At 40.2% G+C, this 13,374-nt stretch overlaps 1 protein-coding gene across 1 annotated transcript in view; it reads left to right on the top strand.

The window, feature by feature from the left end:
• Positions 1-13,374, top strand: part of RPS6KA2 (ribosomal protein S6 kinase A2) — a 54,819-nt gene that overhangs the window by 31,685 nt on the left and 9,760 nt on the right. Inside the window, exons 6-8 of the mRNA XM_039384647.1 lie at positions 6,321-6,410; positions 7,853-8,011; positions 9,187-9,348. Of these exons, the coding sequence (XP_039240581.1) occupies positions 6,321-6,410; positions 7,853-8,011; positions 9,187-9,348 (411 nt within the window). The remainder of the gene's footprint in view (positions 1-6,320; positions 6,411-7,852; positions 8,012-9,186; positions 9,349-13,374) is intronic.

Here is a 13,374-nt window from a genome sequence, read left to right as displayed (position 1 = left end):
ATGCCTCTGCAGCATGATCCACTAAAACTCCTCAGTCAAAGCCCCACAACCTACCCTGTACCTGTGCTGTAGGTTGTACCTTTAATGCTTCCCAATATTTGTAGATTTTGTTGTGCAATAAGTCTACTAAAATAAAATGGAGAATTTTTGCTGCAGTCCATGGTAGTGGCAAACACCATGGTGTTAAGGGTTAAACCACCATGCCAATACTAGGTACATTCAGCTTCCTCAAGAAGGGAGATACCTACCATCACCCATTTCAATTGATGTGACTTAGACAGAGCTTTTGAGTCCTGTTTCACTGAAGGGGAATAAATCAAGTCAAAGCCAAGCAAATGTTTTAATGCAGTCTTGTTTGTTCATTAAAGATACACGAAGTCCTTTCTCCCCAGCACAGAAAGACCCAACAACAGACAGCAGTTTCCTTGCTGCTAGCTCCAGCTTAGCCTGACAGGTGCCCTGTCCTTTCTCCTCAGGCCCGTATCACTGCTCTTCCCATCAGTGCATCTCTTGTTTCTTTTCTGTCTTCTTTCTCACTCTCTTTTCTCTCACCTTTTCTTTTAGATTGTTCATTTTCCAGACAGCAAAGGCAGTTAAACTGTCTCCTCCTACCTCTTGCCTTTTTCCAGTCTCACAATTGTAGTGATGGAGAACTCTGTGTGAGAAACACAGCCATTCTCCATTCTCCTGCACAGTCACTCAGGTTAATTTCAGTGTTTGAAAAGGCAATTTGTATTAACATGACTGACTCTGTGAAAACGGATTAGGGAGTGCTCACAGATACCATTTCTTTGGCAGGACTGTAAAGGCTGTAAGTCCCAGTTGGTGGGTGGTATCAAACAACTGAGAACTCATAACATCTTCTAATGGCATAACTAGGCCCAGAAGAAGAAATTTATCTACATGGTTGGAAGCATGCAAATACCTTCACAAAACTGCAACAAGCAAATATAAAAATATACTGTCTATATAGTTGGTGTGCCAATTTCAACAAGACTTTACCATCATAGAATTTTATTGATACTCTCTTTTATATTTATCAATCTACTCTGGTAAGGCTGAAGTCATTGAAAACCTGTTAGTAAGGGAGAATTGGGTGATTTTTTCCATGCAGAAGACTTGCAGAAGGACTTCTAAAAACTGGCCAGATGCATTAATTAGGATTTTGGAAATATTCTCTCTTGATCATTTCTTTCTTGATACAGAAAGACTTCATTATTATCCTTTAAAAGAACTCGACTCATTTTAAAATATCATTTAATTCTTAGCCTAAATCCCACTGAAGAAAATGCACCTTTTTCTTTCAGTTAGTCACACAAAGGGTGTGATAGTCAAAGAACAAACAAGTCCCCTATTAGAAAAAAGGACACTATTGATTGAGCTGCATCCCTTTTACTCTGGAATTGTTTCATACCCTCTGACGCAAATGAGTTTCCAGGCAATCCCTAGGTGTCCAATACATAGAGAAAAGTCTGTTTGCTTTATGTCTCAGTTTCTTTCTTTTCTGAAGGGCAATAGAAGACCCTTTGGCCTCATAGCTCTTCTCTGCCAAAGTACAATTCATGGCTAGACTTCACAAACGAAGATTTGGGAAAAAGTACAATAGAGCTCGTATTATTTATACATTATGATGGCTTTCTGAACTGGTCTTCACCACACATCTATAGAGAGAAGTAGAAAAGTAGCATCATCCCATATTACTCAGAATCCCAGGACTAGTAGCTGAGAAGATCTTCCCTTAATTTTGTAACAGAGGGTGTATATGTATACATTTTAGTTAAGTTCAAATCAGAATTAATTTCCTGTATAAAAGACATCATTCCTTACACAGGAAGAGCTGCAGGAGGTTCATGGGTTGTCACAAGAGAGGAACAGAGAAGAGTCTGTCCATGCAAAACACAGTGTCTCAGAGGAAACAGGGACCAAGGTGTCAAACACTCTTTTTTATCACAAGAAATATTTAGAAGTTGCATAGTTTTGCTCAGCTTTTAATCAGGGTTTAAGAGTGTTATTTCCTATCTAAAATTCAGACAGACATAATTTAGCTTGTCATCACCCAACAATAGAGCTTGAAAGCTACTAGATAGCAAAAAAATGGATTGATTAATAATAATGTGAATTCTGAACAAGAGCAAACAATTTCACAAGCTGTGGTAATGTGTAGTCTCATGTAGGAAGTCTGATGAGACTACAGCAAACCTGTACCCAAATCTGTAATATTAAATATGGATTTTTTTTTTCTTTCTAGCATTGCATTTTCCAGTATATAGGTGGGAAATAATCCAGAACCTTTGGTCCTCGTTAGAGCAGAGTACCTAACAACGGGCTGGGCTTGGCAAGACAGTCTGAAAGCACATCAGAGATGTGGTATTAAAATGACTTTGAGGACCATACCTAACTGCTACATTGGTTGGATGTGAAGTGCTACATACATTGTTGTCTGGTCTACACAATCTGCAATGGTTGATTTAGTGGACAAAGCTAGAACCTCTCCATATGCAGAGGTGGACTGACAGTAGAGATGATCTGTAAAAATTACAGATAATTAAATACCAAAGCAGGAGCAGAAACAATAAACAGTACCACAGAAATGGAAAGCTAAGTGCCAGGTACAGATGTCTGCTCTGGTAGTGGTTCGCTGCCAATCAAAGCCCATGTCTCCACCCTGGGAGAGCCCAGGGGGGCACCAGAGCTCACCACAGCAGGAGCCAGCAGATCTTGCCAGGTCCCCTTTAGAAAGAAGTAGGAAGAAGAGCACCTTAGTTTGTTTCCAGGAGGCAGAGCACAAGCACAGATAGACTTTGTAATGCCTCTCTCACTTTCTCTGGCAGTCGCTAAGTCTGACTTAGTGAACACTTTTCAAATGGTGGTTGAGGCTGCTTCATATCTCTTGATAGTGACCCACTACAGGAAGGTGGATGTGCATGTAGATAACTATGTAGGATTGTGGACAAGGTGTTCACAGTGATTTTGTTCTTGGAGCCCAGCAGCCTGGATGTTGTTGTCTGGAGAAGGACAAGTATGCACAAGTATGGCAGAAGCCACATGCTTTTGCCAGGAGGCCAAACAGCCAGGAGGCCGGCTGGCAAGCATGGGGAAAGCATGCCTGGGGGGCCATGCTGGGGCTGCCTTTGTCCTGCCTCTGTCCTGCTACATCTGCACAAGGTACCCAAAGTATGCTTTTCCTCCATGTTATGGAACACTCACACTGAAAACTGGAAAGTACAGCTACACAAAAAGCACTTAACGCCCATCTAGTGAAACCACTGCCTTTTTGCTGACATAATTTATTTAATTTAATCTGATATCTTTTGAGAATTTTAGAACTACTTATGAATATCACTGGAAGACCACAATGCATCTTCCTTAGCCCTTGTGTTTGATAAGGGACACTGGACCTGCATTTTACTGCAGCTCATTTTGGCGCTATGGTGGGGAAAGATTTGCAGATATTCTGGGAATCCAGTACCTCATGTTGTGATACAGACACCTCTGTGTGCAAAAGGAGGCAGCAACCACTGATCAAACCTCGCTGACATGGCAGCTTCCCTCTTGGCAAAGTCTGGCGTGGATTTAACGCTCACTGAAAGGGTTATCAAGCACTGGAACAAGCTGCCCAGGGAAATGGTAGAGTCAGCATCCCTGGAGGTATTTAAAAGATGTGTAGGTGTGGCACTTGTGGACATGGTTTAGCGGTGGACTTGGCAATGCTAGCTTAATGGTTGGACTTGATCTTAGAGATCTTTTCCAATTTAATTCCAACTTGATTCTATGGCTTTCTGAAAAAGAAGACCAGGAGAATCAGGTGTCACAGTGGAGCTATGAGGCATATTTAAGGAACTTCCATGGCCATTGCAACATCCAAATAAAGGAACTGTGCATATTGCAGCCAGTCTGAAATGATGAGAGATTTCTGCTAAAGTTGAGAGACTTCCTCTGCTGCTTTATCAGTCATGGGCCAAATGTACGTCACAGGCACACTGAAAAGAGGCACTATCAGGGTGACAGTCTCTTGCTGTAGAGAAAAAAAAATGGTTCTGGTCTGTCTAACCAGACTGCCCAGGGACTGAAAGGAATTTGGCAGGCCCTTTCACAGCTCTGACAATGATTTGTGGTGCAGTTTGGGGCAGCTTGTCCATCTAATCACTGTATCACAGCTTGCACACACATTAAAGCAAAAAGTATGCGTATTTAGGGCCTGTCTTGCAATTTGTATTTATATAGCATATTGTGAATTAGAAGCATTACATGTCATCTACTGCTGTTGCTACTAAATCAGTAGCAGACTGCTGTAGGTTATGTTGGTTTTAGTTTTGTGTCAATACCTGAAGTTATTTTTGGTTTGAATCTTTTTTTAGGCTGTATATATGCATTTATAGTCCTGCATTATTAATAGTTGCTTAAAATTTTCCACAGCTCTGGATATTTCCTTTCACAGGAAACTACAACAGAAAAGAGATCTGGAATATATTGCTTGCTACAGTAGCATAGTGACAGTAGTACTTCACACAGCAGTGGTAATACTTACCACGGTAGATTCTTCTTGTTTGTACAAGGCAGGCACAGGCAAACAGGGGCACATGTGAGTAACTCCATTAACCTGACAAAAGCTATTAGTTTAGCCGAGGAAGTGGCCCTGAGGATCTTTTTGTATGTTAGAGTTATTGGTTGAGTGGGACACATTCAGTCACTGTGGTTGTACTTACGAGGAGTCAGTTGATCAGGGTTCCATTGGCTTCTTGGTAGTATCTCGAATAAACTGCGAGAACAGTATTCTAAGGAGAAGTTGCTAGCAGAATTCTTTTCCATTCGCTTGTTTTTGAAGTTTTCCTTTATTTATTCAAATGCAGACGACAGCCATCTTCCTGCATCAGCTTCCTGTTGCACCTTCATTTGTCACACTTCTATTAATTCAGTCAAATCACTGACATGGCTTCACATGCATGCCTCAGCCATGGACAACTACTGACCATCATTATCACTGCACATACATGTCAGTCATGATGACTGTGAAACCTCTGATATACTCAGCTATGCATTTTTATGGCTGATGCATAAAATTCCAGACATGTACTTAAATGTGTATCACCATAATTAAGACATAAAAAATGCATGCATTTTGTAAAAAAAGCAGACAGGCTCATTAGCAAGAGAGATTTTTAAAAAAAATCTTAAAAAAAAATTTTTTAAAAAAGTGGTGTTATCCCTGATAACACCATCATTTGTAATCTGTGCTCTGTGCCTAGTTATTGTAGAGAACTAACCACATTTAAGGTTGGAAGCCTTGAAATCCAAGACAATAATGAGTTTATGATATTCTGAAAATGGCACCCATTCTATTTTGGTACACCTGTTATTCTGTACTGTATTTTGTATACACCTGTACTGCTGCTGTTTCTTAGCAATAAGAAATATTGCCAAACTACTGTACTCCTAATGAGTGAGTCTTTTGCCATTCCCTGTGCAGTTGCATTTGAGATTCCAAAATGTAGAGATCTCTCTTGTATTATTTTATAGCTATTTCTTTTTATTTCATATTTATCATTTAAATCCACAAAGTGAGAAACATAATCAGTGCTCTCAACTGGGCAAATGACTAAAGCTCTTTGACTGACATCCAAAATACAGGTAACAGGAGCATTGCAAAGTCAATGTTATTCTAACAGCTGGCTTTCCGTGCAGTGATGCTCTCTGAGCAGCAGGTGTCATGTTTTTCTGAGACCTGCTGCTATGAAACTAAAATGTTTTTATGTCTCACTGTACTCTCTGATAAGGCAAAAGATGTCGATACATAACATTACATATCATTACAACAGCATGGCCCAAAGAGCCAAGTGATTACTAATAGCTTCAATGCAAATCTCCCCTGGCAGAAAATGTCATTTTCACTTCTGACAAACACACTTGATAAATAATTTTTGTTAATTTATCAGCAGACATACAAGCATATGTCAATATTATGATTCTATCCATTTTTTATGTCAAAGAGGTAATTTTAAAGCTATGATTATTTTAAAACTTTCAAGGTTGTTTGGTTTCTAAATGACACTTCTTGTAAGTGCCATTATTTATGGGTAAACAGAACTATAGGCATCAAAAAGAGGGCCTACGCCTCCAGAGTCTAAACTAATTATTGCTCCATCTGGCTTTGGCAGACAGTCAACATGGCTCTCATTTGCACATGATTTGAGCTGTCCTCCCCTAAAATAATGATTAATAGAAGAATTTTAAATATTAATTTGTTTATACTGTAGAAATTGCTTGGTTTGCACTTAGTGCTGCTAGCTGGTGTTGGACTAACTGTGCTTCATTTATTCCAGATAATTGATAAGAGCAAGAGAGACCCCTCTGAAGAAATTGAGATCCTCTTGCGATATGGACAGCATCCAAACATCATTACTCTTAAAGATGTGAGTAGTCTTTGAGAACTTCAGCATTAAATGATTTTCATCTTATGATCAAGCCCACTTATTAGTCCATGTCTGGAAAATTCTTCAGCTGAAGGTCAGAGCTAAAACCAGACCCATTGAAATCAAAGTAAAAAACATGACTCCACAAATTACTGGATAGCATTTGGAAAGTCTGGTCAGGTTATATATTCTCCAGTTACTGTCTAACAGACTGTAAATAAATCCAAAGGGGCACAGTGCTGAAGAATGACAAAATGTGTTTGGTTTTGAAGCACTGTTTAAAAGGAGATCTCCCTAGTTGGGTGTTTCAGTGCACATTGCTGAACCCACACAGTGGTGCTGCTGGACAAGGGATGATCTTTCATGAGTAGCAGCCATTCCCATGCAGCCTGTGGTATGTACTTTGCTAGGAAGAGGAGGGCTCACAAAGTCTCTAGGATTTCCCCCAATAGTGTTTTAGTGCCAGGGAGTATTTACCTTCTACTCAATCAGCCTGAGAAGACTTGAGGGTATTTTTCTTCAGCATTTCATATGCAAAATAGCCTTCACCATGCATACATACAGTAATGAAGTTTAGTCGGAGATGTTTTACTTAGGCTGCCTGTAGTCTCACCTAGGGTTGTCCATACCATGTCAGATCAGAGTTTACAGAACAAAGTCCTGCTCATGTCTGTGGCCAGTATGTTATGGTTTAGACTTTAGAGAAGTAGATAAAAATTTTCTAATTTCCTGCTCTCAAGAAAGTCTCACTTAATTCCTAAGTGTTAAAGCGTATCTCAAAATCTGTGCAAAAAAAGGTTTTGTATCCCTTTCCTGCTCATTATTGCAGTCCAGGTAAAAGATTATGACATGAAAATGGCTGTCTTCCAGTTTAAATGACAAAATGTCTTTTACCCCTTACCCTTGACATTGAAGATAAATATATGTTGCAGCTGATGTCAATGTATTCCCCAGAATTGCAAATAGAAACTATATAATATCATTAGGTGCAGGTCTTGGCCAACAGTATAATACAGTTCTTTAGCTGATCATGACTCAAAGGGAAATATTGATATTTTAAATGGCAAATGTTACCCTGTAGAAGTGTAAAGAGAGAACACTACTGAGAAGGAGGCTTGGGTGAGAGCCAGCAGACATTTGGGGCTGTGGGAAGTGGTGCTGCTTTTAGCAGCTTGATCTGCTCTGCTGGCATGATAGCAGAACAAGAAAGCTACATTTCTGTGTGGACAAATCAGCAAGCTGCTACAGACACAAGCAAAAAGTGATGATTAAGTAATTTTAAAAATTTTCTGTTGTTAAGCGTAATAAGTACATTTCCCACACGTTAGCTGACATTTTCCTCTTGCAACATCTCACACAAGCAAGCCAACACTGTGATTAAAGGACCAACATTTACCAAGTTAATGGGTCCAAAACATATATTTATTCTGTTATGCTTCCAGGTGTATGATGATGGGAAATTCGTGTACCTGGTGATGGAGCTGATGAGGGGAGGTGAGCTCCTGGACCGCATTCTTCGGCAGAAGTGTTTCTCAGAGCGGGAAGCCAGCGCTGTGCTGTGCACCATCACCAGGACTGTGGACTACCTGCACTCTCAGGGCGTAAGCATGACTTTTTTGGCTTAGCTGCATCAACCTTCTTAAACTCCAACTTCTAGAAATAGCAAATAGTTGTGATTTTGATTCTCTGGAATGTAAATGGGGGGGAGCGGGGTTCCCTCTAAAAAATGTTTCTCCATATTTATAATTACTTTTGGTTTGCGAAATAGGGTCATAGTCTTTCTATCCATTTTCCCACTGAGCAGAAAGTATATTGAAGTGGCATTTTTATTCCCACACTACAGTGATTTTGAAGTTCATGTACCATGTTGAGATATCACTTGTTTACTTTTTATCACAGTCGTTATTGCAGTACCTGATCTCTTAACAGAATTTCAAATAGGGTTGCTGAATCAGCAGATAGGTAGAAAATCAAATGCTCAGCTCTCCAAACGAAGTGGCAGTTTGAGCAGCTGATGGGAAAGGCTTCTGACATGCTATTAAAAGCTGGCTTTTAGAGTATAAGCTCTTTATATACAGCAGTTTGAAAATCTCTCCTTTTCTGCATTTCAGGGACAAGCAGTTTGGATGACTAGTCAAATATTTGCTGCTTTTCCTGCTTCATGGTTAAAACAAATGCATTTTTTGCTTCGGCTTTTATGTTTTCATGATAATTTTTCAGTCTTGTTATAACAAATAAAGGCTGTTTTCCCACCACTGAAATGCAGCATATCTGGTAAAATGCACAGTCCTGTGAAGTTGTGTGAATACATTTTGAAATCAGGAAAAAAAAGTCCCTCCTTTCAAGTGTGAGCCACTCACATGTACAGTCACAAGAAGACCTTATACACTTTCCCCCTATGATGTGATTTCTTCTTCAGCTTTTAGCTGAGTACTTCAAGCCATCATGTTCCAGGAGACTGCCACCAAGATGATCATACAACAGCCCACTGTGACTACACTGAGGAAAGTTGTCTCCCCTTAAAGCAGCAGCCTCCATCTTGATAAACCAGCACAGCACAGGCTGTCAAAGATTTTATTTCTCATTTTAACAGACTTTAACCTTTTTTATTTTCCTTCATTTGTCCAAGGCTTTTAAGTAACTTTTTTCCAAAACTTAAATATTTTCAGCATGAGCTCTTGACCTACCTCGACCAGCAGACCAGGAATGGCAGCCAAGCCTGGATGCTCCCTGACCTCCTCTTCTCACTTGTTTCTCACTTCTCTTTCTTGTTAAGGTGGTGCACCGAGATCTCAAACCAAGTAATATCCTCTACATGGATGAGTCAGGAAACCCAGACTCTATCAGGATCTGTGACTTTGGGTTTGCTAAGCAACTGAGAGCGGAGAATGGGCTACTTATGACTCCCTGCTACACGGCCAACTTTGTTGCCCCTGAGGTAGGATCATATTTCAAAGCCTTCAGTAGTGACTGTGTCATAGGAAGCAGTCCTTCCTCCCTCTCTCCCTTTTCCTTGCTGCCTTTACAGGAGGAACAAGGCAGAAACCAGGCTACTGGCACTTGGACAGTCTCTATTACCATAAATTTCCTTTTCCTGGACTTGTCATGGCACTTGTTTTTCTTCTGACAGAAGCTGGTGCCTGTCTTGGACTGACTTACACAATGCTTTGACTCATTACTGGGATAAATATCTTTTTTTCTCTATCTGCTTCTTATCAGACTACTTTCCCTATAGTGCACTGTGTCAGAGCAGGATTAAGGCTTAAGAGGGAAACCTTCATGTCAGGAATAAAATCTTCATGTCAGGTTGCCCAGGGAGGTTGGGGAGTCTCCTTCTCGAGATATCCAAAAGCCATCTGGACACAATCCTGAGTAGCATGTTCTAGAGGACTCTGCTTGAGGTTGGACTGTATGACCTCCAGTGGTTCCTTCCAAACCTTCCATTCTGTGATTCTTTGATAGGACTAAAAAATCCTTGAACAAAATCCTTATCATGCTGAAATCAGTCAGAGTTTTATTGTTGACTTCATTGAGCTAAAGAAACATCTCTCGTCTTGGGCTTTCCTAGTACCAATCCTCCCTGTTATGGGAGATGTAGGAAAGGGCTGCTTTCTAATTTTTACAGAGAGGGAAACAGATGAAGACCAAACAGCTTGTCCCAAGCATAGGGAGAACGTCTGCATCACTGGCAGGTCCTGCTCCTTTCATGTAGGCCTGCGGGAGTGAGCTCGAATCATACAGCAGTTTTAATGGTTTGGGCTTTTCCCTGTGTTTGACTCTTGAGATGTTCATAGCTGCTTCCTTCTGATGAAGGAGCAGCAAGTTAGTTTCCTGGTTAACTGTCCATTTTTTGGAGCGATGAAAATCAGAAATGTTAGTACGTTAGTACACGACTTCAAATGTGTGTCTTCCTCTGCTTGGTATGGTCCATATAAGAAAAACAAAAGACTATTGTCTTTCAATACTACATCTGTCCTATACTATAAAATACCAATGTCTCTCAATTGGTATAATTCAGCAATCTTTTCTTCCCCATAAGTCTCCTTCATCCAATGTTCATCTATATGGTATATAACTGGGAAGAGAAAAATGGGATGATCTTTCCATACAAAGTCCTTTCATGATACCAAAAGTTAATCCCAGGAATCACAGCCTTCCAGCATCAGAAAGAGAATTTGTTACATTAAGACCATTGCCAGGACAGTATAAATTCAAAACAGGTTTATTTCAGCAAAGAAGTCTTCTGTGGCCAAGAAAGATTGGTTTGTTATTTTGTTGCTGTTTGGTTGGGTTTCCATTTTAGAAATGGGAATGAGCTTTTTAAAATTTATCAAAGTACATAAAAAAGTTCTGTAGCACCACAGCCATTCAATTTCTAAACCAAAAAATAATCATGTTTGCAAGATTTGAAGCACTCAGATTTTCTCTGAGATACAATGTGCTTAAAATAGGTGTAGCTATTTTTCGTCATGGGCTATTTTGTGTAGTGTCTAGTCACAAACGTTGCCAGCCCAGTGTATTTTCAGACCAGACTCTTCTGATTCAAACTGAAAACAGAAATCACTGTCCCAGATATTCATGATAAGTAAGACAGGTCCTGCTAATGCAGGAGACTTTGGAGATTAATTGAAACATTACCAGAACTGGCAGAGAGCTTACATAAAGCCTTAAGTGCTTTTATATTTTACCTGTGATATAATACTGCCCTCCAGCCTAGACTTGACTTCTGTGTTCCCCATCTAAGCCCCACTGCAACTAATCTAGGAGGCAGAAAGTCAGTTGAGCTGATGACAAAAAGGACAGTGACAGAAGAAGGACATATTTGCCCACTTGGATCTCCCTGTATTTTGGAAACATTTAGTCTGGGGTTTGATGATAGCAAGAGCAAAGATGAAGGCTACCCGAGAGAAAGAGGCACGCTGCCACCTAGTGCGAGTCATGCTGCATGTGGGGAGGGAAGCGCCGGTCTCTTGCCCTACTGATGCAGTAAGGTCCTTTTGGATTGAGTAAAAATATTTTACTCTGCAGTTTTCCTCCAATATCCATGAAGAACTACTGTTCTGGCATTTGAAAATATGAGATTGTTTGTTAGCTTTTGTACCTGTATGCATTGTCACAGCTGAGAAAAACCTGTATTTATAACCTTGTTAACCCAATAAGTCAAAGCCTCTAAAAATAAAAGGGGGTTGGATAAATATCTGAGCCATTATCAGAATTGGATGAACCCATGGTATCATTATCTCCAGGGTACCCATTCTCTCCACAATGCCCTGCCAGCTTGTGCCTCTATTTCAGATCGCACTGAGTTCTCAAGGTGACCCAAACCCCTTCATTGGTGGCAAATTCTTCAGCATCCATTAACAGCAAGACACCACTGCATGTTTTGCAAAGCTCTTTCCCCGATTGATTTATTTCTAAAACACATGCCTGTTTGTGTTTCATACCATCTCCTGCCTAGATCAAACAGCAGTCTTTTTGGCCAGGGTTTCTCACGCTTTCTTCTGTCTGCTCAGTGTTCTCATTTTAACCACAATTGCACAGACCTGCTGCAGATGTTTTCAAATAGCAGTGACACTAACTGATAACTCACTCCTGTTGTTATCTGTGGGGTGAAGTTGCTGCTGATAAAAAGGTACTTGCCAGCAAAGCTTTCCCTAGGCAGTGGCACAGAGTGCATGCCTTTGTTGTATAGTCCTGCTCCTGCAAACTGAATGATAGCACACAGCGACACCTCTCCATTATTTTGAGGTTGTGTAACCACTTGCTTAATATCCTGCTCCACTAAATAGCATCACTGCCCAGTTTTTCTGTCATTTGCCTTGGACTTGATTGTTCTTGGTTATTGGAGGAAAACAGCAATGAAGTGAAAATGTAACTGTTCAAAACACAACAAGAGTGACTATATGGAAATATAAATGTTGGGTATTCAGTCTCACAGGTGAAGCAAGAAGCAACTGTGTTTGTCAAATAGCAAAGAAGTCTTTCCCATAAAAACTAACATTATAGAGCAGGAATGAATGCAAGAACTAAAGAAATAAAAACAAATATAACAGCCAGAAAGCCTATATATGATGGGCAGGAGAGGCAGAAGCAGGATGTTACCAGCTTTGTCAAGAGGAGGAAATGTGGCTTTTTCTCTGTCTTTGTTGTTGTGGGGGTTTTTTGGTTTGGTTTTATTTTTTCCCAGGTAGCAAATGTTCACTCAGCAGCATACCTGACAGACGGTTGCTTTACTGCTCATCATTTATAAAATCTGTCAAGGCAACTTTTTATCAAACTGTTTTTCCTTAGCAGAGTTTGATCTTTTCTGTGATAGACTTCCGAGTACTTTATTTAAGTAAATCACCCTGGGTAATAAGGCTGCTGTTCAAGAGAAAGACTTGCTGAATTTGTACCTTCCTTTTTCATGTGCTTCGCAAAAAGATGTATGTATCAATCCATCAGAGCAGGACAAAACTCTCCTTCTGTGTCAGACCTGAAAAAAACAGAAGGTAGCTTGCTTTAATGGGCAAGTGGAACAACTGAGGTGGTCCCTGAGCTTGGCTGGTGACTTTGCTTTCACTTGGACCTGCACTGACCCAAATAGGCATTTCTTCTAGTGTGCACTAGCATAAATGAAATCTAGGCTTTACCCTTACTGCTAACATACCATCCTGCATCGATATCGAACCTACTGGTCAGATCTCTGCTGAGTACCATGGGTCTTGTTTTCCCCATGGGAAAAGGGGATCAAGTTTTAGCCTGCTCTCTGTGAAGTCCAGTCTAAATGCATCCACTTTTCTTTATACAGAAGTAAGATAAGAACAAGCCTTTTAGCTTTCTTTACAGTTGTCATGCATCTTTATTAGTTTAGCATTAGATATACTTTAGTGTGCATCCATTTGCTGTATCAAATCCAAACTGAGCTCATTTGGAATACTTATCACTGTCATTCAGCCCTATAGTTGTTGCATCCATAGTGTTC

Source organism: Pipra filicauda, unplaced genomic scaffold, assembly GCF_003945595.2.
Source record: "Pipra filicauda isolate LSUMZ 115617 unplaced genomic scaffold, ASM394559v2 scaffold367_size712859_pilon, whole genome shotgun sequence".
Taxonomy (NCBI): domain Eukaryota; kingdom Metazoa; phylum Chordata; class Aves; order Passeriformes; family Pipridae; genus Pipra; species Pipra filicauda.
This window is presented reverse-complemented; position numbering and strand designations above follow the sequence as displayed.